This window comes from Scyliorhinus torazame, chromosome 15 (assembly GCF_047496885.1).
Source record: "Scyliorhinus torazame isolate Kashiwa2021f chromosome 15, sScyTor2.1, whole genome shotgun sequence".
Lineage (NCBI taxonomy): Eukaryota > Metazoa > Chordata > Chondrichthyes > Carcharhiniformes > Scyliorhinidae > Scyliorhinus > Scyliorhinus torazame.
The window spans coordinates 26477938-26501497 of record NC_092721.1 but is presented as its reverse complement, the minus strand read 5'-3'; the positions used below and the strand labels follow the sequence as shown (position 1 = coordinate 26501497).

The window sequence follows — 23560 nt, the reverse complement described above, 5'->3', positions numbered from 1 at the left end:
ATTGAATCACAGGTGCAGCTGTGTGCTAGCACCCTCCCGGCATCTGATGAGAAGGAGGTTCGTATCCACGAGGAGACAGCCAAAGACCCCCTCTTGCAGTGTGTCATGCACCGCCTTGCCAATGGCTGACAGAAAGGGCAGTGCCTTCAATTTTACAATGTAAAGGACGGCCTGACGGTGATTGATGGTATCCTCTGGCTTTTAAAGCAGACCAAGGCAGGCCAGCAGCACGGTTTAATTCCCGTACCAGCCTCCCCAAGCAGGTGCCGGAATGTGGCGACTAGGGGCTTTTCACAGTACTTGTGACAATAAGCGATTTTCATTTCATTTCATTCCTCAAGCTGGACCGGATTGTCATTCCACTCAGTCTCCAGAGCTTGGTGTTCCGCCAAATCCATGAGGGACACCTGGGCGTCGAGAAGTGCAGACGCAGAGCCAGGCAGGCTGTCTACTGGCCCGGTATTAGCCAGGACATCTCGAACATGGTCCTCAACTGTGCGACCTGTAATGCTTCCAGCCAGCACAGAGCAAGGAGAGGCTCCAGCAGCATGAAATCGAGACCTCCCGTGGTCCAAGATTGGCATCGACCTCTTTCGTGCAAATGGTCGTGACTACGTGTTGATTATCGACTATTTCTCCAATTACCCTGAAGTCGTGAAGCTCTCAGACCTCACATCTCGGACCATCATCAAGGCCTGAAAGGAGACGTTCTCCAGGCATGGTAACCCATTCACTGTCATGAGTGACAATGGCCCGTGCTTCAACAGCCACGAGTGGTTTAAGTTTGCCAAGACATACCATTTCAAACATGTCACTTCCAGCCCAAACTATCCGCAGTCCAATGGGAAGGTTGAAAAAGGGGTGCACATTGTGAAACAGCTCATCGGCAAGGCCGCGGATTCTGCTTCTGATATCTACCTCGTGCTGCTTGCGTACAGGGCGATCCCACTGTCCAGTGGCATGTCGCCGGCTCAACTCCTGATGAACAGGGACCTGCGGGCGACACTTCCAGCCATACACTTGCCCAACCTGGATCACCTCCCGGTGCTGCAGAAGGTGCAGCAGCTCCGAAACCAGCAAAAGCAGGGCTATTATGCTCATGCCACCGATTTGCCCGTGTTATCACCGGTAGACACTGTCAGGAACAAGATACCGGATGGTGGCTGGTCTGCTCCAGCTGTCGTTGTTCGACAGGTTGCGCCCCGCTCGTATGTTGTACGTATGGCTGATGGTTCTGCGGTGCGACGAACAGACGGGCACTGCACAAAGTTGCCTGCCTGCAACCGCTTTCTTTTCCATTTCCGTCCGTTGTTTTGCTACCTCCTGATACCTCGAACTACCAAGGCCACTAATCAGGCTTCCATCCTGCCTGTCAAGGCGCCGTCGTCCCCACCACTAGCTGCCCGGCGGTCGACAAGGATCAGACGCAAGCTCCAGAGACTGGACTTATGAACATTTGTTTTGTTTGCTATGTTCTGTTTTCTCACATTAGACAGCTATCTTCACATGTAAATACGTTCACATATACCACCGCTTGTAAATATGTTAATATATGCCACCACATGCAAGTACATTCCCATGTGCCAACAAAACATAAAACAAAAGGGGAGATGTCATGATATGCAGACATGCAGATAATGAAAAACAGACAGGCAGCTAATGAACACAGAGAACAGGACATGACCAATGAGCAGGCAAGACATTCAGGGGTGGTATCTCACTATAAAAGGCACGAGGCACTCACACTCCACCTCTTTCCACTGATGAACATCTACAGAGTGAGTCAGGGTGTATGTACAGTACCACACCTCCAGCACGTGGCTAAGAGCTAGTCTGCTTCAGTCAGATAGAGTAACCACACTTAGGTTAGCAGAGAATCAAACTCAGAGAACTGTGCTAACTGTACTACTGGTTCAATAAATCAGATTGAACTAACTTCAAGGTCTGGAGTATCTTTTGTTTAAAGCTACATCCAGTTGCAGCCTGTGTTATCCCAGAGTACATAGCTACACAGAGGTGTCAGGAACAGGATGGAGAAATAATGCCACATGGTTATAATCACAAAATATGTGTCATCCCTAACTCTGGTGAGGAGAGTTTTAGACAGATGGAAAGAGGAGAGATGGAGGAAAGTAGAAGTGAATGAGGAAAATAGAAATTAGAGACTTAAAAAAAAAAAAAATGGAACCAATTGCTCCTTTTAAACTGTAAACATTTTGAGAACTCATCAACTGGATGGTTTCCTAGGACCCCAGTATTCTGGCCGCGGGGGCAGTCCTAGTGGGGTGCAGACTCCGGGTGGGTGCCTCCACAGTGGCCAGGTCCACCATCGGGGGCAACCGATTGGCGGGCGGGCTCATTCCAGGGAGGGTCTATGTTCCTCCGCCATATAGGGCTCCACTATGTTGCCGGCACTGAGATGTCCGTGGCACGTGCATGCGCGGACCTGCGCCGGTTGTGGCGGGCCGGCTTTTGGCACCGGAGCAGCACACAGCACTCCGGCGCCGTTCTTGGCCGCCCCCCCCCCCCCCCCCCCCCCCCGGCCCGGCCCCCGAGGAAGGTGTGAATGCCTGGGCTTGGAGGCCCATTGACGCCGCCGTCGCTCGCGCCGGTTTTGACACCGGCGTCAGCACTTGGCCGGGACAGAATCCCGGCTATTGTCTCTCAAGGCCATTTCAAAACTTCTGCTTCAATTCCCCACATTCTTACAAACAATTCCAAAATCAACTCAGTCCCAGAAAATCTTGCAGGTGTTCCTCAGTGCAGTTGCCCAGGGTCAACAATCTTCAGTTCCTTCATCAATGATCTTTACTCCATCAAAAAACTAAAGGTGAGGTAATGTGGTGATGATTGCATAATATTCAATTTCACTTTCAATTCCTCAGATAATGAAGCGGGTAGTGGGGGTACATACAGCAATATGTGGACGACATCCTTGTTGGAATGATGAGTGGCAAGTAACCTTTGTGTCTTACAAGTGCTAGATAATGATCATCTTCAACAAGACAGAATCTAACCACCTCCCTTGTACCAATGACATTATCATTGTTGAATCCTCCACCATCTACATTCCAGATTTTACCATTGACCAGAAACTTAACTGGACCAACCTCCTATGGCCACAAAAGCAGAATTTGGATATTCTACAGCAATTAATTGAACTCCTGACTTCCCAAAGTCTTTCCACTATCTACAAGGCAAACGTCAGGAGTGTCATGGAATGCTCTCCACTTGTCTCGATGAGTGTTACTCCAAAAACACTCAAGAAGCTCGCCACCTGCCAAGACAAAGCAACTCTTTGACTGACACCTCCAATCGCCACTGCAGCAACATGGCTGCAGTGTGGACCATCTACAAGCTGCACTCGGGCAACTTGTACCATGTAAACTGCACCAGTTCAAGAAATCAGCTCAGCACCATCTTCACAAGTGTAACTAAGGATGGACAATAAATGTTGGCCTTGCTCGTAATGCTCACATCCCATGAATGAATTAAAAATAAAAGTAAAGCAGTTTCTAAACCTCTGACCTGTGGCTGATGCAGTTGCTCCCATTGTGACACTGCAGTAAGGCGGTGGGGCCGTGTCTGTTTCAGTTGATGTTTCAGGAGACTCTGTGGGAAGGTTTGGCTGTGCCACATCAGATGTTTGTGGAGAATCATCCTCATTATGCAGCTGGTATAACAGAAATATAACAAAAACTTAATCAGGAGAGTAATTACAACATTTTGAATAAATTCCAAAATTTAAAAGAAGACAATATTAGATTGATGTCTTGCAATTAATCCCTCAATAACACTTAGTCATCACCCTCTGGGGAAAGTGGAGCAGAACAAACGCTCCTATTTTTAGGCTACGGGCAGGTTCACTTTTGCTGTTCTTAACTTTCATGGAATGTATTTAACACATAATACCACAGTCACAACACAAACGTTTTGCAAAAATAGAACCTGGATTCGATCCCAAACATTAAACGGGATAAGCTTCTCTTTTAATACATTACCTAACAAAAATTGATTTGCCCTGTTATGATCCCCATAGGTACTTATCAAAGAGGTATGCATGAACTTCCCAGTGAACAACTCAAAGGGTCACATGACAAGATTTCACATTTTAAGACTTTTACTGCAATAAACACCCTAGAATTTGGATGACCAGACATCCTAATTTTGCTGAGACAGTCTCAGTATTTTAGTAAAGGCACAGTCAGGAGTGTGTTGGAATACTCGTCTCTTGCCTGGATGAGTGCAGATCCTCAGCACTTGACGCTCACCAGCATCTAGGGAGAAGGAGCCCGCTTGATTGGCACTCTATCCACCACCTTCAACATTCACTCCCTCCGCCACTAATACATAGTGGCAGCAGTGAGCACGATCTACAAGATGCACTGTAGCAACTCACCAGGCTCCTTTGACAGCACCTTCCAAACCCACGACCTCTGCTACCTAGGACAGGGGCAGAATCAGAATGGGATCACCGCCACCTGCAAATTCCCATCCAAGCCACACACCAACTGGACTTGGAACTATCCTGCCATTTCTTGATTGTCGCTGAGTTAAAGATTTGGAACTCCCTTCCTAACAGCACTGTTGCAGTACCTACACCACATGAACTGCAGCGGCTAAAAAGGCAGCTCACAACCACCTTCTCAAGGGCAATTAGGGATGGGCAATGAATGCTGGACCCACCAATGATGCCCACTTTGTGAAAGAGAGAAAATGTGCAGACCAACAGCAGCATGCTCTGGAAAGTGCCAATTGAATCCACACACACCACTGTAGTCTTGTCCCATCCAGTCATGAACTGAAAGATGATGCCATGAACATCCGCCATTCTCAATGACAAGGCTACCACGTGACACAAAGTAGACAGGAATAAAACGTTCACAAGCATCTTTAGACGGAAATATCAAGTTGATGATTCTTCTCAGACACCTCACGGGTTCCCCATAATTAGAAGCCAGTCTTCAGTCAATTCAATTCACTCTACGTGATTTCAAGAAATAGCAGCATGCACTGTATACAGCAAAGGATTTAGGCCCTGACACCATCCTGGCAGCAGCAAAGACATGTGCTCTAGCATTAGCCAAATTGTTCTTGTACAGCTCCAGTTTTACAGGTACCGGATAATGAGGAAAATTGTCGAGGTATGTCCTGTCCATTAAAAGCAAACAAGTCAAACACTTCCAAATGCCACTCTAATCAGCTGAAGATCAACCACCTGCAAACTGATGGAAGTTGTCGTCAAAAATGAATATTCAGGTGCACTTACTCACCAATACTTAGATTAATAGCTCCAGACCACAGCTCAAGCTCAGTCTAAATATGGATGAAAAAAAACTGAATACGGCAAGATTGACTACTCTTGATATCAAGGCAGCCATGTGGCATAAAGGAGCTCTCAAAAAATAGAAGATTGGGGACCAGGGAGAACCTCTCCAGTAGCTGGAGTCGTACTTTGCAAAAGAAAGATGTTGGTAGTTATTGGAGGTCACTCATATCAGCCCCAGGATATCACTGCATGGTTTCCTCAAAGTAGAACCTTTCACACAGCAGTTTCATCAATTACATCTTTCCATCATCGGTCAGAAGTGGGAATATTCACTGATGAATGCAGAGTCTTCAGCTCAATTCACAATTCCACAAATAATGAAGTAGTCCATATCCACGTCCAGCAAGACTTGTACCACACTCAGACTTAAATTGATAAGTGGCAAGTAACATTATCACTCAAATGCTCAACAATAATCATCTCCAACAAGTGGGTCCCAAAAGTACCTTGTTTTTACAGTTAAATGACAATGCCATAATGAGATTATTACCATCAATATCCTGAGGGTCACCTGGCCAGGAACTCAACTGAACTAGCCACATAAATGTTGTGGCCTTTAGAGCATGCCAGAGGCTGGATAGTGTGTGGCAAATGGTTTAACTCCTAAATCCCAAAGCCTCTCCACCACTGATATGGGACAAGTCAAAGTGTGGTGGAATATTCTCCACTTGCTTGGTCACAGACAGCACCCAAGAAGCTACATGAAGCAAAAAGCAGTCTGCTTGACTGACACCCCAGCCACCAGCTTAGGGATTCATTACCTCCAGCACTATAGTTGCAGTTTCTAAAGAGTCCATGGTCAGAATTTTCTGGCCGTTCCTGCCGGCAGGATCTTCCAGTACCACCGACAGTAGGTTTCCAGTGACAGTAACAGGACAGGAGATTCCGCCGCCGTCCAATGGCAGGCCACCTCCACAAATCACACCACAGGGCAAGCGCAGAAAACCCCACACTAAAAAGGTGCACTGCAGGCATACCATCACCTTTCAAACTCTCAACTTCCACCATCTAAAGTGGACCATGGTAGCAGGTAGACACAATCACCTGCCAAGTCAGATAGCATCCTGCCTTGGACATATATCACGGTTCCTTCTTCATCGCTTGATCAAAATCCTGGAACTGTCAGGAATTTACCACAAGGGCTCCAGTGGTTCAAGAATAAGGTCTACCACCATCATCTTCTCAAGGACAACCAAAGCAGAATGGGCAATAAATGCCAACTTTATAAACTATATTCATATCCCAAGAATATCTTTAAATAATACCCACCAGAAAGAGAGAAATTAATATTTCAAAATTGGTTTAATAGAAAACACTCCAGCCTCCATGTAAGCAAAACAATTGAAGCTGATGATTGTTGTGTGAATAACAAAGTTGTGTCATTCACCTACAGTGTGTTGTGGGCCACTTTAGTGGACCAGTGCTAAGCAATTTAATGTATTGCCCAATATATTACCCATTCCAGCTTAATACTGTTTCAAATCATCCCATGTTCAAGCACCTATCAATGAACAAATATCGGGAGAGAGACCCTGAGCTAACATATTGGACAATAAATCCATTTGCTGAGAAGCCTATTGGTAAATGTGTCCACATCCCAAAATCTATTTTATATATTTTGAAGAAATATTCCGTCTGATAAATCTGGCAATCATCTTGCTGATCACCTCACACATTCCATGAAGCCATATTGGTAGAACTTAGTAACAAAAAGGGGGCTATCACACTACTGGTAGTGTAGGCCTTCAAACAGTCAGCGAGAGATAGAAGGGCAGATATGTTGGCAAATCTCTGAAAACAATGAACAATAAGAAAAATCGGGTAGTAATAGGATTTTAGTAGGGGATTTCAACTTCTTCAGTGTTAACTTTGATAGTCAAAGTGCGAGAGACTTAGAGGGGGTGGAATTCTTAAAATGCATCCAGGAGAGCTTTTTATGTCAATATGTAGAAAGCTCTACGTGGGAGGTGCTGGATCTAGCTTTCGTGAACAGAGCCGGGAAAGTGGATGAAGTTTCAGTGGGGGAACATTTTGGAAACAGTGACCATAACTCAGTATAATGTAAGGTAGTTGTGGAAAGGGACAAAAGTGGACTGGAAATTAAGCTTCTTAATTGGGGGAGGACCAATTTTAACAAAATAAGACCAAATCTGTCCAAGGTTAACTGGGAGCAGCCACTTGTAGGAACATGTACATCAGAGAAGTGGGATTCATTCGAAAAGGAAGTAGAGAGAGCACAGGGCCAACATGTTCCCATGAGAGTGAAGGGGTGGGAGCAATAAGTCCAGAGAACCCTGGATGTCAAGGGATATCCAGGGTTGGATAAGGAAATAAAAGGAGGCTTAGGACAGATACCGAGGGCTCAAAACAACGGAAGCACTAGAGGAATATAGAAAGTGCAGGTTACTTCAGAAAATAGGAGAGTGAAGAAGGGAAATGAAAAAGCGCTTGTGGGTAAAATTAAAGGAAAATGAAAGGTGTTTTATAAGTATATTAAAGGCAGGAGGTTGACCAGGGTAAGAGTATGGCCCATTAGGACCGATGTGGCAATTTGAGTGTGGAACCAGAAGATAGAAGTGAGGTTTTAAAGGAGTACTTTGCATCTAAGGAGAAGGATGATGTAGGTATAGAAATCAAGGAGGTGCATTGTGAATTACTTGAACGACAGGGATGAGGTGAAAAACTTTTTTTAGCCAGAGGGTGGTGGGAGTTTGAAATTTGATGCCTGAATGGGTGATGGAGGCAGAGACCCTCATAACATTTAAGATGTATTTAAATGTGCATTTGTGATCCCAGGGCATACAAGGCTACGGACCAAGTGCTGGAAAATGGGATTAGACTAAGTAGGCGCTTGATGGTCGGCATGGACGTAAAGCGCTGAAGTGCCTCTTTCCGTGCTATAAAACTCTATGACATTTCAGTATTCAAGAAAGCGAGAGAAATGTTTGGAACCTCCTCAGTTCCCTTCACTAGTCCCAATGGCCACTTTACACTGACAAATAATTACAGAAAGAGGATGGTTCTGATGGGATATCAAACCTATCTTGACTACAAACAAATAAATACTTCAACTAAAATTGTGATTTGACCTAAAACATTTCTAAGCATATTTTGTATGTGCATGAGCTGGAAAGATGATGTGTCAATTTTCATTTAAAGGGGGATGAACAAATTAAAACTTTATCTTTACCAACAAGATTGCTACACAGGTTGATGAAATATGAAGGCTGCTATTAATAAATTAAATTAGCAAATGGTTTCTATAACTTTATTAAATATGCAGTGCCTAAAAATGCAAGTTCCTGTATTATGGAACCTCTCTATTTGCATAATTATACATCGCTACCTTAAGCCACAGTACAGCAAGTACAAAGTCAATTGCAAAAACCTTTGCCCTTCACTAATGTAGTGTTGGAAATTGGCCATTTAGTTAAAACAATACAGCTAAGTAGACTAGATCCAATAAGATTGGAATTCAACAGAATTTATTGGGCATATTCAAGCGCTCAAAGATAAAGATTTATTCGATGAATTTGCATTTGATGGCAAGGAATAATACATTTTATTATGAAGAACAGAGTCCAGTCCAGGTGGTTCCTGCACATTAAGTATAATCTAAGGTTAGAACAGAGCATGCCAGTCAGCTAAAGTAGATTAACTTTGCACACATGAAGTTGGAGATAGCCTGAGAGAGAGAGCCAGAGTGGGGATTGAAACTTGGTAATTTGGAGCAGCGTGGTAATTCGGTGCAGAGTGGCAGGAGGTGTTTTTTCCCCTTTGTTTTCTTTCTTCTTGCTTAGCAACTGTTAATCTGCAGGGAGAGATCCAGAGAGCATCCTGCATCCTGATATAAAGACCTACCTCATTTCAGGAGCTGTGACCAGAAGATGCAGAGAGCAGTGTGGGGGAAGGTAAGTGCTACTCTTGATTCTCTGAAACTGACAGCGAGTTTGGACTAAAGAAAAACTACAGGAGGGCTGTGAATTGATTGACTTGCAGGGAGCGGTGCTAAATAATAAACCGGCAACCTAGGGAACCCCCTCCAGAACCTTTCGCGCAAAGTCTGGAACCTGCAGATACCTGAACTCACTCCCACTCGGCAGCTCTATCCTCTCCCTTAGCACCTCGAGACTGGTGAACGCTTCCTTCAAATACAGATCCCTCACCTTGACCAGCCCCACGTCCCTCCGCCTCCTGTATACACTATCTATCCCTGCGCCCACCGGCTCAAACCCATGATTCTGGCACAGTGGCGTTAACAGCGACATCCCTGCCACCCTAAAATGCCTCAACAGATTTCATATCTTCACCGTGGACTGCACCACCGGGTTCCATGAATACCTACTCTGAGCCATTGGCAACGGTGCCGTCACCATCGCCCTTAAACTAGACCCCTTAGAAGATTCCTCCTCCATCCTAACCCACTCTACCCCTTCTTCTTTCCACCATCACCGCACATTATCCACATCTGCCACCCAATAATAATTGGGTAATAATAAATTGTCCCATTGGGCAGACGCAGCATGGGTTCATAAAGGGCAGGTCGTGCCTAACTAATTTAGTGGAATTTTTTGAGGACATTAACAGTGCGGTAGATAACGGGGAGCCAATGGATGTGGTATATCTGGATTTCCAGAAAGCCTTCGACAAGGTGCCACACAAAAGGTTGTTGCATAAGATAAAGATTCATGGCATTAAGGGGAAAGTAGGAGCATGGATAGAGGATTGGTTAATTAATAGAAAGCAAAGAGTGAGGATTAATGGGTGTTTCTCTGGTTGGCAATCAGTAGCTAGTGGTGTCCCTCTGGGATCAGTGTTGGGCCCACAACTGTTCACAGTTTACATAGATGATTTGGAGTTGGGGACAAAGGGCAATGTGTCCACGTTTGCAGACGACACTAAGATAAGTGGTAAAGCAAAAAGTGCAGAGGATACTGGAAGTCTGCAGAGGGATTTGGATGGGCTAAGTGAATGTGCTAGGGTCTGGCAGATGGAATACAATGTTGACAAATGTGAGGTTATCCATTTTGGTAGGAATAACAGCAAAAGGGATTATTATTTAAATGATAAAATATTAAAACATGCTGCTGTGCAGAGAGACCTGTGTGTGCTAGTGCATGAGTCGCAAAAAGTTGGTTTACAGGTGCAACAGGTGATTAAGAAGGCAAATGGAATTTTGTCCTTCATTGCTAGAGGGATGGAGTTTAAGACTAGGGAGGTTCTGCTGCAATTGTATAAGGTGTTAGTGAGGCCATACCTGGAGTATTGTGTTCCGTTTTGGTCTCCTTACTTGAGAAAAGACGTACTGGCACTGGAGGGTGTGCAGAGGAGATTCACTAGGTTAATCCCAGAGCTGAAGGGGTTGGATTACGAGGAGAGGTTGAGTAGACTGGGACTGTACTCGTTGGAATTTAGAAGGATGAGGGGGGATCTTATAGAAACATAAGATTATGAAGGGAATAGATAGGATAGATGCGGGCAGGTTGTTTCCACTGGCGGGTGAAAGCAGAACTAGGAGGCATAGCCTCAAAATAAGGGGAAGTAGATTTAGGACTGAGTTTAGGAGGAACGTCTTCACCCAAAGGGTTGTGAATGTATGGAATTCCTTGCCCAGTGAAGCAGTAGAGGCTCCTTCATTAAATGTTTTCAAGATAAAGATAGATAGTTTTTTGAAGAATAAAGGGATTAAGGGTTATGGTGTTCGGGCCGGAAAGTGGAGCTGAGTCCACAAAAGATCAGCCATGATCTCATTGAATGGTGGAGCAGGCTCGAGGGGCCAGATGGCCTCCTCCTGCTCCTAGTTCTTATGTTCTTATGAAGCAGGTACAGCCCCACGGCATCTTCTCCACCCATACAAAGTCCGAAATGATCGTGTTTTCCGAAGAAAGGCCTTTAGTATAAAGATCGGGGGAGCCTGAAAATTAATAATAATAATAAGCACTTATTGTCACAAGTAGGCTTCAATGAAGTTACTGTGAAAAGCCCCTAGTCGCCACATTCCGGCACCTGTTCGGGGAGGCCGGTAATGGGAATTGAACCCACGCTGCTGGCCTTGTTCTGCATTACAAGCCAGCTGTTTAGCCCACTGTGCTGAACAACAAGAACCTCAGCAGAATATTCACCATTTGGACCCTCCCCGCCAATGACAACTGCAGTGTATCCCAGCTCTTAAGATCCTCCTGGTTTCCTCCACCAGCTTCGTTAAGTTCCACTTATGGAACCCGATCCATTCCCTCGATACCGGAATCCCCAAATACCTAAATCTATCCCTTGCTACCGTAAATGGCATGCCCCCTAAATTTGCCCGTCATCCCAGCTCATTCACCAGTAAAATCTCACTTTTCCCTACATTCCCTTTACATCCCGAGAACCATTCCAACCTCCCCAGAAGGCCCATAATCCTTCCCATACTCTCCAGCGAATCCGAAACATACAGCAACAGGTCATCGGCATAGGACAACATCCAATGTTCCCTCTGTTCCCTCATAACCCCCTGCCAACCCCCCGAGAGCCATCACCAACTGCTCTATAGCCAGCGCAAACAATAACGGTGACAGTGGGCACCTCTGCCTCGTATCCCTGTCTACTTCAAAGCTCTGTGAACTCATATTATTCATCCTCACGCTCGCCGTTGGTGCCACATACAGCAACCGCACCCATGCCACAAATCCAAAACCAAACCTTCCCAAAACCTCAAACAAGTACCGCCACTCCATCTGATCAACTGCCTTCTCCGTCTGCATCCATGGACACCACCACTTCCAGTACCACAGCCCCTGATGGATTAATCACTACATTCAACAGCCATCTTATATTACTCGCGAGCTACCGGCCCTTCAGAAAGCCTGTTTGAGCCTCTGCAACCACCCGCAGGACACAATCCTCTATCCTCCCCGCCAACAACTTAGCCAATACTTTCACATCCGTATTCAATAGTGATATGGGCCTATACAACCCACATTCCACCGGGTCCTTCCCCTTTTTCGGGATTAGCGTGATTACTGCCTGCGTCATCATCTCCGGCAGCTCCCTCCTCTCCAGCGCTTCATTAAACGCCCCATCAGTTGTGGTGCCAGGTCCATCGCAAATTCCTTATAAAATTACGGCAGGTACCCATCTGGCCCTGGGGCCTTCCCCAACTTCATACCCCTGATACTATCCAGCACCTCCCTCAGACCCAGGGGCTCCTACAATGCCTGCCTCTTTGCTTCCTCCACCTGGGGAAATTCCAGCTCGTCCAGAAACCACCCCATGTCCCCCTCCTCTTCTCCCGGGTCCACCTTGTACATTCCCTGGTAGTATTCCCTTAACGCCTCATTTATCTTCCCCGGCTCCAACACCACATCTCCAGCTCCAGTCCGTATCTGCAATATTTCCCTGGACGCAGCCTGCCTCTGCAGCTGCTGCGCCAACATGCAGCTCGCCTTCTCCCCATATTCAGAGCACCACTCTTGCCCTATGCAGTTGCCCTACCACTCTCCCCGTTGTCAAATGCTCGAATAACTTTTTCCTCCTTGCCAATCCCTCAAGAGGTCGGCACCCTCGAATACTCACTGTCCACCTCCACTATCTTGCTCACTAGATGGTCATGTTCCTCCTCCTTTCCCTATCCGCATGAGCCTTTAAACAAAATAATTTCCCCCCTGACTACTGCCTTCAGTGCTTCCCAAAAAATGGCCGCTGACACCTCCCCTGACCATGTCATCTCTCACCCTCTGCCACGTCGCAACAAACTCTCCCACCCCCCATCCCAAACTCCTCCCTCCCGGCCACCCCATCTCCCTTCCAGTCACCCCTCTCGGCCTTCTCCCTCACCAACTCACTTCCGTTCACCAGCATTACCTGCCAGCATGACAGCCCCTGCCCAAAGGCACCTCTCCCTCACTCCTCAGCTCAAGGAAAAAGGTTCCCTGCTGACTTTAGCCTCCCCCACCCAAACAAACACTTCTTTTGAATCCCAGGCCACCTCCCCAAAAGCAAACAAACAAATGCTAAACACAAACAGTCCCATGAAACAGGAGAGGGGGGGGGGGAAGATGGGAACATCCATTCCCACGTAAACATTTCACTCCTTACAATCCCAACAGTAAACAACAAACCCAAAAAAGGACCTCCTCCAAACCGGAGGGGCCGAAAATCTCTCAAACCCTACCCCCACTTCGAACATGTTCACAACCATTATGAAGTGCCAGCACCCCGGTTCCCAAGCATCATCCACTCAGTTCTCCCCCAGTTTATGCTCCTTATTGAAGTCTTCGGCCGCTTCTGGGGTCTCAAAATAATACTTCCGGCCTCCGAACGTCACCCATAATTTTGCTGGGTAGAGCATCCCAAACCTGATCTGCCGCCGTGTAGCACCGCCTTGGCCTTGTTGAACCCTGCCCGCCGCTTTGCCAACTCTGCTCCGATGTCCTGATAAATTCGGACCTTGTTCCCTTCCCACTCGCAGCCACGCTTCTCTCTGGCTCAACGTAAAATCTTCTCTTTCTCCACAAATGTGATGAGTCTCACGATCACCACCCACGGTGGCCCCCCAGCTCTAGGCTTCTGCCTCTGGAGCCAATGCATTCGCTCCTCTTCAGGGGACTGATCTAGCACCCATTCTGCCACCAGCATCTTCGAGATCTGGTACTCACCATTCCTTCAGGCAGGTCCACTATTCACAGGTTCTGCCTTCTCGAGGTATTCTCTTGCTTCTCCACTGAGATCCCTCAATTACGAATCAGGAGAGAAGATTGATAATTCAAAGGCTTTAATTACCAGAGAACCAGACAGCTGCCGAGACGTGTGCTCACTGCCGCTGCCAACCGAACGTAACCTTATATACATCCCTGGGGGCGGAGCCGGAGGCGGAGTCCCCCAAGGTTCCAAACCCGGTCTTACAGGGGCCTACGCATTAAAGGTACATGTGTATACAGATATCATTCATCACATTCACCTTTGCCCTCAACGTTTTACACAGGTCCCCTAGGAGCCCCAACTCCACCTCCAGAGCTACCACACAATCGCTGTGGTCCGAGATCACTCCTACGATCTCCCGAATCTGCGGCCCCTGCACCTCCAAACACTTCTCCGCCCATTCCAAAGAACGCTTCAGAGGTGCCACAGCTCCTTCGATGGCTTTCGAGCAATCCTCCCGCATTTCCTTCCTCTGCTGGCAGAAATCCTCCTTAATAAAAGCCATCAACTGCTCCAGCTCAGGCCTTCCATCTTGCAGCAGACCTTCCCCCGCAGCCATCCCTAAACTGGCAGTTTGCAGCACAGGTTTCCTCTAACTCTTTGACCAGGTCTCTCACGGTCTTCTGCCGGGTTTGATAACCAGCGGACATACCACTCCCAGGGGAAACTACTCCTCCAACCCCCAGGGGAAACTACTCCTCCAACCTACGTCTTTTCATAATTCCACCCAGTATCGGGTAAAAAGAGCTCTTTCCTGTGCCTTCAAGCAGGAGCTGCCTGTGTGCAATCACTCACACCATGGTCGCCATCGGAAGTCCCCCTGATGGGAGTTATGTACAGGCCCCCTAGCAGTAGTCAGGATGTGGAGCAGAAAATAAATCAGGAGATAGAAAAGGCATATAAAAAAGGCAATATTACAATAATCTTGGGGGACCTCAATATGTAGGTGGACTGGGAAAATCACATTGGAAGTGAATCCCAAGAAAAGGAATTTGTGGAATGTCCAAGAGATAGTTTTTTTGGAGCAACTTGTGACAGAGCCTACTAGGGAACAGGCAATTCTGGATTTGGTGATGTGTAATTGATTAGGGAACTTAAGGTGAAGGAACCCTTAGGGAGCAGTGACCACAATATGATAGAATTTACCCTGCAGTTTGAGAGGGAGAAGCTGGAATCAGATGTAATGGTGTTACAATTAAATAAGGGTAACTACAGAATTTACCCTGCAGTTTGAGAGGGGGAAGCTGGAATCAGATGTAATGGTATTACAATTAAATAAGGGTAACTACAAAGATGTGAAGGAGGAGCTGGCCAGAGTTGATTGGAAAAGGAGCCTAGCAGGGAAGACAGTGGAACAGCAATGGCAGCAATGGGTTATTCGGGAGGCTCAACATAAATTCATCCCAAGGAGGAGGAAACATGCTCAGGGGAAGACGACGCATCAATGGCTGACGAGGGAAGTCAAGGGCAGCATAAAAGAAAAAGAAAAAGCATACAAAGTGGCAAGATTTAGTGGGAAGCCAGGGGATTGGGAAGCCTTTAAAAGCGAGCAAAGGACAACTAAAAAAGCAATAGGGGGGGGGGGGGGGAAGAGAGAAGATGAAATATGAGTGTAAGCTAGCTAGTAATATAAAAGAAGATAGGAAGAATTTTTTTTCCAATATATTAAAAAGGTAAGAGAGGCAAAAATAGATATTGGACCACTGGAAAATGAGGCTGGAGAAGTAATAATAGGAAACAAAAAAATGGCAGAGGAACGGAATTGTTACTTTGCATCAGTCTTCACAGTGGAAAACACCAGTGGGATGCCAGAGCTCCAGGAGAATTGGGGGAAACAGGTAAGTGTAGTGGCCACCATTAAGGAGAAGGTTCTGGGGAAACTGAAGGTGGATAACTCACCTAGACCAGGTGGACCACACCCAGGTTCTAAAAGAGATAGCCGAGGAGATTGTGGAGGCATTGGTGGTGATCTTTCAGGAATCACTGGAGGCAAGGAGGTCCCAGAGAGCGGGAAAGTGGCTAATGTAACACCGCTGTTTAAGAAGGGAGGGAGGCAAAAGACGGGAAATTATAGGCCGGTAAGCCTGACTTCTATCATTGGTAAGATTTTAGAGTCCATTATTAAAGATGAGATCGCGGAGTACTTGGAAGTGCATGATAAAATAGGACTGAGTCAGCATGGCTTCATCAAGGGGATGTCTGACAAATTTGTTAGAGTTCTTTGAGGAGGTAACAAGGAAGTTAGACAAAGGAGAACTAGCAGACATGATTTATTTAAATTTCCAGAAGACCACAACTTTTCACAATATACATTAACGATTTGGAAGAAGGAACTGAAGGCACTGTTGCTTAGTTTGCAGATGATACAAAGATATGTAGAGGGTGTACCCACCTGGGTTGGCTAACTCCCGACGTAAAATGGAGAACAGCAAAGGCTGCAGGGAAATTCAGCCAACAGAGGCAGAAACTAGCAGGTGCAAGTTTACTGTGTATTAAATTCTGCAAAAGCCCAGACAGCATCGATACAAGCAGCCATCTGCATAATAATGTAGCAGCCATCTACATACTAATAAGCAATCCCCGGGAACAATCGAAACATTTGGGATAAACAAAGCAAAACCAGACTCCTCGGCGCCAGCAGGAACCAACACAAAAGAGATTAACGGACACCTCAAGACCGCCCATCGATCAAGGAACCGCTCCAGTATTGGAGAAATCGAACCAAGCGATTGGAACGAAGTCCAATCACTTGGAACCAGGTACAGGGTCCACCCCGAAAGGCGGGAAGCCCCTGGGGACTATAAAGTTAAGTCCCCAAGTTCAAATTGTTCTTCTTGACCGGGTCACTCAACAATGCGAACCAACCCTTGGCAGTGACCGGTTCAGCTGCCGCCGAGATCCAGTAAGTCTGAAGTCAACGCTCACTACGAGATAGGCGCTCCTAGCTACCAGTCCGTACCAACTTCGAATCCCACAAACTCAGAACCCGAACGAGAGGCCATTTGTTCCCCTGACCTGGTGGGCCAGTACGAAGCTAAGTATAGGCCTGTTAGTTGTAGAAGTAGCTGAGAAGTAGAATTTGTGCATGAGTAGCAATTACTGTGTATAATAAGCGTGCTTTGATTTGAATCTTACTAATTGGTGTATTGAGTTATTGATCATTATGATACCGCCACGAGGTTCAAGTAAAGATACCTGGCGACTCGAGAGCAAAGGTTATAAAACAGAGCCAATTGAACCAACCAAAAGTTAGCAACAAGGGATAGGTAGTATTGAGGAAGCAGGGGGCTGCAGAAAGACTTGGACAGGCTTGGAGAGTGGGCAAAGAAGTGGCAGATGGAATATAATGTGGAAAAGTGTGAGGTTACGCACTTTGGAAGGAGGAATGGGCTAGAATACAAGAGCAGGGATGAGGCTGTACAAGGCTCTGGTCAGACCCCATTTGGAGTATGGTGTGCAGTTTTGGGCCCCATATCAAAGGAAGGATGTGCTGGCCTTGGAAAGGGTCCAGAGGAGGATCACAAGCATGATCCCTGGAGTGAAGAGCTTGTCGTATGAGGAACGGTTGAGGACTCTGGGTCTATACTCACTGGAGTTTAGAAGGATGAGGGGGGGATCTTATTGGAACTTACAGGATACTGCGAAGCCTGGATAGAGCGGACATGAAGAGGATGTTTCCACTCGTCAGAAAAACTAGAACCAGAGTGCACAATCTCAGACTAAAGGGACAATCCTTTAAAACAAAGATGAGGAGGACTTTCTTCAGCCAGTGGAACTCTTTGCCGCAGAAGGCTGTGGAGGCCAAATCACTGAGTGTCTTTAAGACAGAGATAGATAGGTTCTTGATTAATAAGGGGATCAGGGGTTATGGGGAAAAGGCAAGAGAATGGGGGTGAGAAGAAATTCAGCAATGATTGAATGACGGAGCGGCCTAATACTATTCCTATGGTCTTATTAGATAAAGGAGGACAGCCTTTGATACATCAGTTTAACAGAAATTGTTTAACAACTACAGTTAAAGGTCTTCGGGATTTAATATATTAGAGAGCAAAAATTACTGCCATATTAGAGGTTACATATTTCATAGAGTTTACAGTGCAGGAGGAGGCCATTCGGCCCATCGAGTCTGCACCGGCCCTTACAAAGAACACCCCACTCAAGCCCACGTATCTACCCTATCCCCGTAACCCAGTAACCCCCACTTAACCTTTTTGGACACTAAGGGCAATTTAGCATGGTCAATCCACCTAACCCGCACATCTTTGGACTGTGGGAGGAAACCTGAGCACTCGGAGGAACCCCACGCAGACATGGGGAGAACGTGCAGACTCAACACAGACAGTGACCTAGCCGGGAATCGAACCTGGGACCCTGGAGCTGTGAAGCAACTGTGCTAACTACTATGCTATCGTGCTGCCCATATTGCTGGTTACAAATATCAAGTGCAGACTGTTTGGGCAACAGGGCCCCAAGGATCAATAAGAATTGCAAACTCCGATTACTTGATGCAAACAAGTTCTAACACTTAAGCACCAGTGAGGATCTGACAATACCATTCCAGTCTCAAGTATTGAGCAACAAATTGCCGATGGCAGAGGGGTGGGAGGGATGGGAGAGGGGGGGCGGAAACAGTCACGCTATAGGTGATTAGCCTGCCCTCATCTTTCAGACCTGCACTGTTTTCTGCAACTGATAAAATCTTGAAAAGGCAAAAAAGATTTAGGCACAACTTAATGGGGAAAATTACATTCAAGGTGGACATGCTAATGACGTGGGAAGTAAAAGAATTGGAGATTCAGGACATGTCAATTATGGCTATATGCATTATATTTTAGAAAGATCGGAGAAGGATTTATTAAAGTAAGCAAACATTTTCCTGATCAATTAAACCAGGTTGTGAAAGAAATGACCGATGTTCAACAAGAAAAAGAGTAATTAGCTGTACGAAAAATGACACATTTAACTTTGGATAGGAACTTAGGAATGAGCGTAGGCCATTTAACCCCTCGAGCCTGTTTCACAATTCATTGAGATCATGGCTGTTTTCTAACTAACACACGTTTTTGCCCTATAACCCTACCTTTATTTGGTTAACAAAAATCCAATAATCTCGGATTCAAAATTTGTGGAAGACCGTTCCAAACTTCAGGCAAAACTTTGTATGTAGAAGTGTTGCCTTACAGCTTTGGTCCTAATTTATTGACTATTCTAGAGTCTATTACACCCCAAGTGGAATAACTATTTTCTCACAATCGGCCCTATGTGTTCCCCTTAACACTTTGAAAATTTGATTTTTAATCTTCTAACTTCCAGAGAATATTACCCTGTTTCGTATAATCTCTTCTTTTAATTTAAACCATAGTAATCCAGGTATACATTTGGTCATTCCTTCCCGCCAAGCCAATAAATCTTTTCTATGTTGTGGTGCCCAGTATACCAGGAGGGGCCTGACCAGTGCTTTTTATTGCTGAAACATGACTTCTAACCCCTTGTATCATTCCTCTAGATATAAAAGCAAGTATTCCATTAGCCTTCCTGATTATTTTCTGTAGCTATTCAGAACGTTTTAATGCTCAGTGTACCTGGTTCCCCAACTCCTTGGATTTCCACTGTTTCACAGTTTAGAAAGTACCTTGATGTTTCCAAAACGTATGATCTTCACTGAAATCCATGGCAAGATTCTCCAGGGCTCATTAAACAGCAAGACTGTTTGATAATATTATGGACATATGCAACTCAAGTGGACATGAGGAAGCGACTGAGTGAGGCAGAAGCAGGAAAAATACACCTCCCACTGGGGTGTAATAACATCGCCGAATCTGATTATCTGTAACATTGGAGATATCCTGAACTGAGGGATCGGAGAAAAAGACAGAAGAAATAACAAGGACTTGTAAGAAAGGTACTGCAACAATTATGGGTAATTTTAATCCAGATACAAGTTGGACAAATCAGATTGGCAAAGGTAGCTGGGAAAACTAGTTCATTCGTGTATTTGGGTCAATCATAGAATTTACAGTGCAGAAGGAGGCCATTCGGCCCATTGAGTCTGCACCGGCTCTTGGAAAGAGCACCCTACCCAAGGTCAACACTTCCACCCTATCCCCATAACCCAGTAACCCCACCCAACATGAAGGGCAATTTTGGACACTAAGGGCAGTTTATCATGGCCAATCCACCTAACCTGCACATCTTTGGACTGTGGGAGGAAACCGGAGCACCCGGAAGGAACCCACGCACACACGGGGAGGATGTGCAGACTCCGCACAGACAGTGACCCAAGCCGGAATCGAAACTGGGACCCTGGAGCTGTGAAGCAATTGTGCTATCCACAAGGCTACCGTGCTGCCCTGAATACCCTGCCCAACAAAATCTTTGAGCAGCAAGTTCTTGAGTCAGCCAGACAGCGGGCTGTTCCAGCAGGCTATAGTGAGGTTGTTGATTCTGAGACCAGGGTCCTGAATCTTAATAAAGATAACTATGACGGCATGAGACACGAGTTAGCTATGATGGACTGGGAAGCATTACTGAAAGGAAGGACAGTGGACAGGCTATGGCAGGCATTCAAGGAACAAATAGGTGAACTCCAAAAGTTGTTGATTCCTATTTGGCGCAAGAGTAGAAAGGGAACTGTGGCCAACCCACAATTTACAAGGGAAATTAGAAATAGTATTAAATTCAAAGAGGCATACAAATTAGCAAGTAAAAGCAATACACCTGGGGATGGGAACAGTTTAAAATTCAGCAAAGGTAGATCAAGGGATTGATTAAGAAGGGGAAAATACAATATAAAAGTAAGCTAGAGGGGAACGTAAAAACAGACTGTACAAGTTTCTATTAGTATGTAAAAAGAAAAAGATTGATAAAAATGAATGTAGGCCCCTTACAGTCAAGAACGGGGAAATTAGGGCAGCGTGGTGGCGCAGTGAGTAGCACTGCTGCCTCACGGCACCGAGGTCCCAGGTTCGATCCCGGCTCTGGGTCACTGTCCGTCTGGAGTTTGCACATTCTCCCTGTGTTTGCGTGGGTTTCGCTCCCACAACCCAAAGATGTGCAGGCTAGGTGAATTGGCCACGCTAAATTGTCCCTTAATTGGAAAAAAATGAATTGGGTAATCTAAATTTACAAAAAAAAAGAACGGGAGAATTCGTAACAAAGAAATGGCTGAGGAACTCAATTTGTACTTTGCTTCTGTCTTCACAAAAGACATGAATAATGTAACAGAAGGTTTGAGTAACACTAGTGAGGATCTGAAGTAAATTAGTAGGAGTAGAGAAATAGTTTTGGGGAAATTAATGGGATTGAAGGCGGACAGATCTTCAGGGCTTGATAATCTTCATCCCAGAGTACTTAAGAAATTGGCCCTACAGTAAGTCCATTGGTGGTCATTTTCCAAAATTCTTTGGACTCTGGGATGGTTCTTATAGGTTGGAGTGTAGGTAATATAACCCCGCTATTCAAAAAGGGATGATGTGGAGATGCCGGCGTTGGACTGGGGTGAGCACAGTAAGAACTCTTACAACACCAGGTTAAAGTCCAACAAGTTTGTGTCAATGTCACTAGCTTTCGGAGCGCTGCTCCTTCCTCAGGTGCTCCTTCCTTCACCCGAGGAAGGAGCAGCGCTCTGAAAGCTAGTGACATCGAAACAAACCTGTTGGACTTTAACCTGGCGTTGAAAGAGCTCTTACTGTTCAAAAAGGGAGATAGAGAGAAAACAGGATAGTGAGCCTAATGGCAGTAGTAGTGAAGTTGCTCGAGTCCATTATCTAGGATTTCATAGCACAACATTTGGAAAGCGGTGGTATAATCAGACAAAGTCGACATGAATTTATGGAAGGGAAATCACATTTGACAAATCTACGAGAATTCTTTGAAGACGTAACTGGTAGAGTTGACCAGGGAGAACCGGTGAAAGTGGTTTATTTAGACGTTCAGAAGGCTTTTGACAAGGTCTCACAAAGCAGATTACTATGTAAAGTTAAAGCCTACGGGGTTGTGGGTAGTGTCTTGGGATAGATATAGCTGGTTATCAGACAGGAAGCAAAACGATCAGATCAGTCCAGAAGAGGGTCGTTTCGGAGTCTGATAACAACGGGCAGTATAATAATAATCTTTATTGTGGGGACTTCCGGGTGCGGCTATGCAGAGCTAGGTCGCATATTCGGTAGCTCCTGCTTGGAACGGACTTTTGAGCTCTTTTGCAGGGCCCCCACGGCATTTGTTTGACATTTCCCGGTGTGGCAAGATGACTGCAACACTCCCCTGACGGTGTCCCCCAGGAGTATTGTGTCTTTTGGCTGCCAGGCCCGGCAGAAACAGTGGAAGATTTGGCTGCAAACAGGATAAACAGGACCCCTTCCAGCATGCAAGCGGGGGAGGGGCAAGCTTAAAGCTGCAAGCTGACCTGAAGACCTTTATCAAAATTGAATTCCAACAGCAGAGTGAACAACTGTGAAAAGATCTCACCAGGGCCACTGAAGAAGCGGGGACGAGGCTTCCGGTGGCGGCCATGGAGGAGTAGGTCACGCATTCGGCAGCTCCCGTCTGGAACGGACACTTAGACCTTTTTCAGGAGTTTCCACGGACATTTTGGGGCAGATTGGTGAAGCGAACACTGCCAAAAGTATTCCCTCTCGAGACTTTTGGGCTCTTTTCAGGGCCCCCAAGGTCACTTTTTCAACGTTTCCCGGTGTGGGAAGGAGTTAATAATAGTTCCCCATCAGTTTATGGCTTTAACTAGGAGCGGGGTGACAAAAAAGGTGGTGGTGGACCAGAAGAAGGGAGGGAAGAAGGACAAAATGGCGGCGGGCGGAGACCAGGCAGCGTGGAGGCAGTGGGCGGAGGAGCAACAGGAAGGTATCCAGCGCTGCCTCAGAGAGATTAAAAAGGACCTGCTAGAACCGATGAAGGCTTCTATTGATAAGCTGCTGGAGACACAGACGGCCCAGGGGTTGGCGATCCGAGAGGCTCAACAAAAGATCTCTGACAATGAGGACGAGATCTCAGCCCTGGCGGTAAAGGTGGAGGCGCACGAGGCGCTCCACAATAAATGGCAGGAGCGGTTCGAGGAGATGGAGAATCGGTCGAGGCGAAATAATCTGCGGATTCTGGGCCTCCCGGAGGGGCTGGAGGGGCCGGACGTGGGGGCCTATGTGGTCACCATGTTAAACTCGCTGATGGGAGCGGGGTCCTTCCAGGGGCCCCTGGAGCTGGAAGGGGCCCATAGAGTGTTGGCGATGAGCCTCTGCGGGCGGTGCTGGTGCGGTTCGGCGATCGGGAGTGTGTGCTCAGGTGGGCCAAGAAGGAGAGGAGTAGCAGGTGGGAGAACGCGGAGGTTCGGATAGATCAGGACTGGAGTGCGGAGGTGGCGAAGAGGGGGGCTGGGTACAATCGAGCGAAGGCGGTGCTGCACAGGAAGGGGGTGAAGTTTGGCATGTTGCAGCCGGCGCGATTGTGGGTCACCTACAAGGACCGGCACCATTATTTTGAGTCTCCGGAGGAGGCATGGGCCTTTGTTCAGGCCGAGAAGCTGGACACAGACTGAGGGTCGGG

At 46.5% G+C, this 23560-nt stretch overlaps 1 protein-coding gene across 2 annotated transcripts in view; it reads right to left on the bottom strand.

Moving 5' to 3' along the window:
• The window catches only part of ndfip2 (Nedd4 family interacting protein 2), a 129258-nt gene that overhangs the window by 82761 nt on the left and 22937 nt on the right, over positions 1–23560 (bottom strand). For both annotated transcript variants that reach the window (XM_072476213.1, XM_072476214.1), the window contains exon 2: positions 3529–3673. In XM_072476213.1, coding sequence (XP_072332314.1) covers positions 3529–3673 — 145 coding nt within the window. The remainder of the gene's footprint in view (positions 1–3528; positions 3674–23560) is intronic.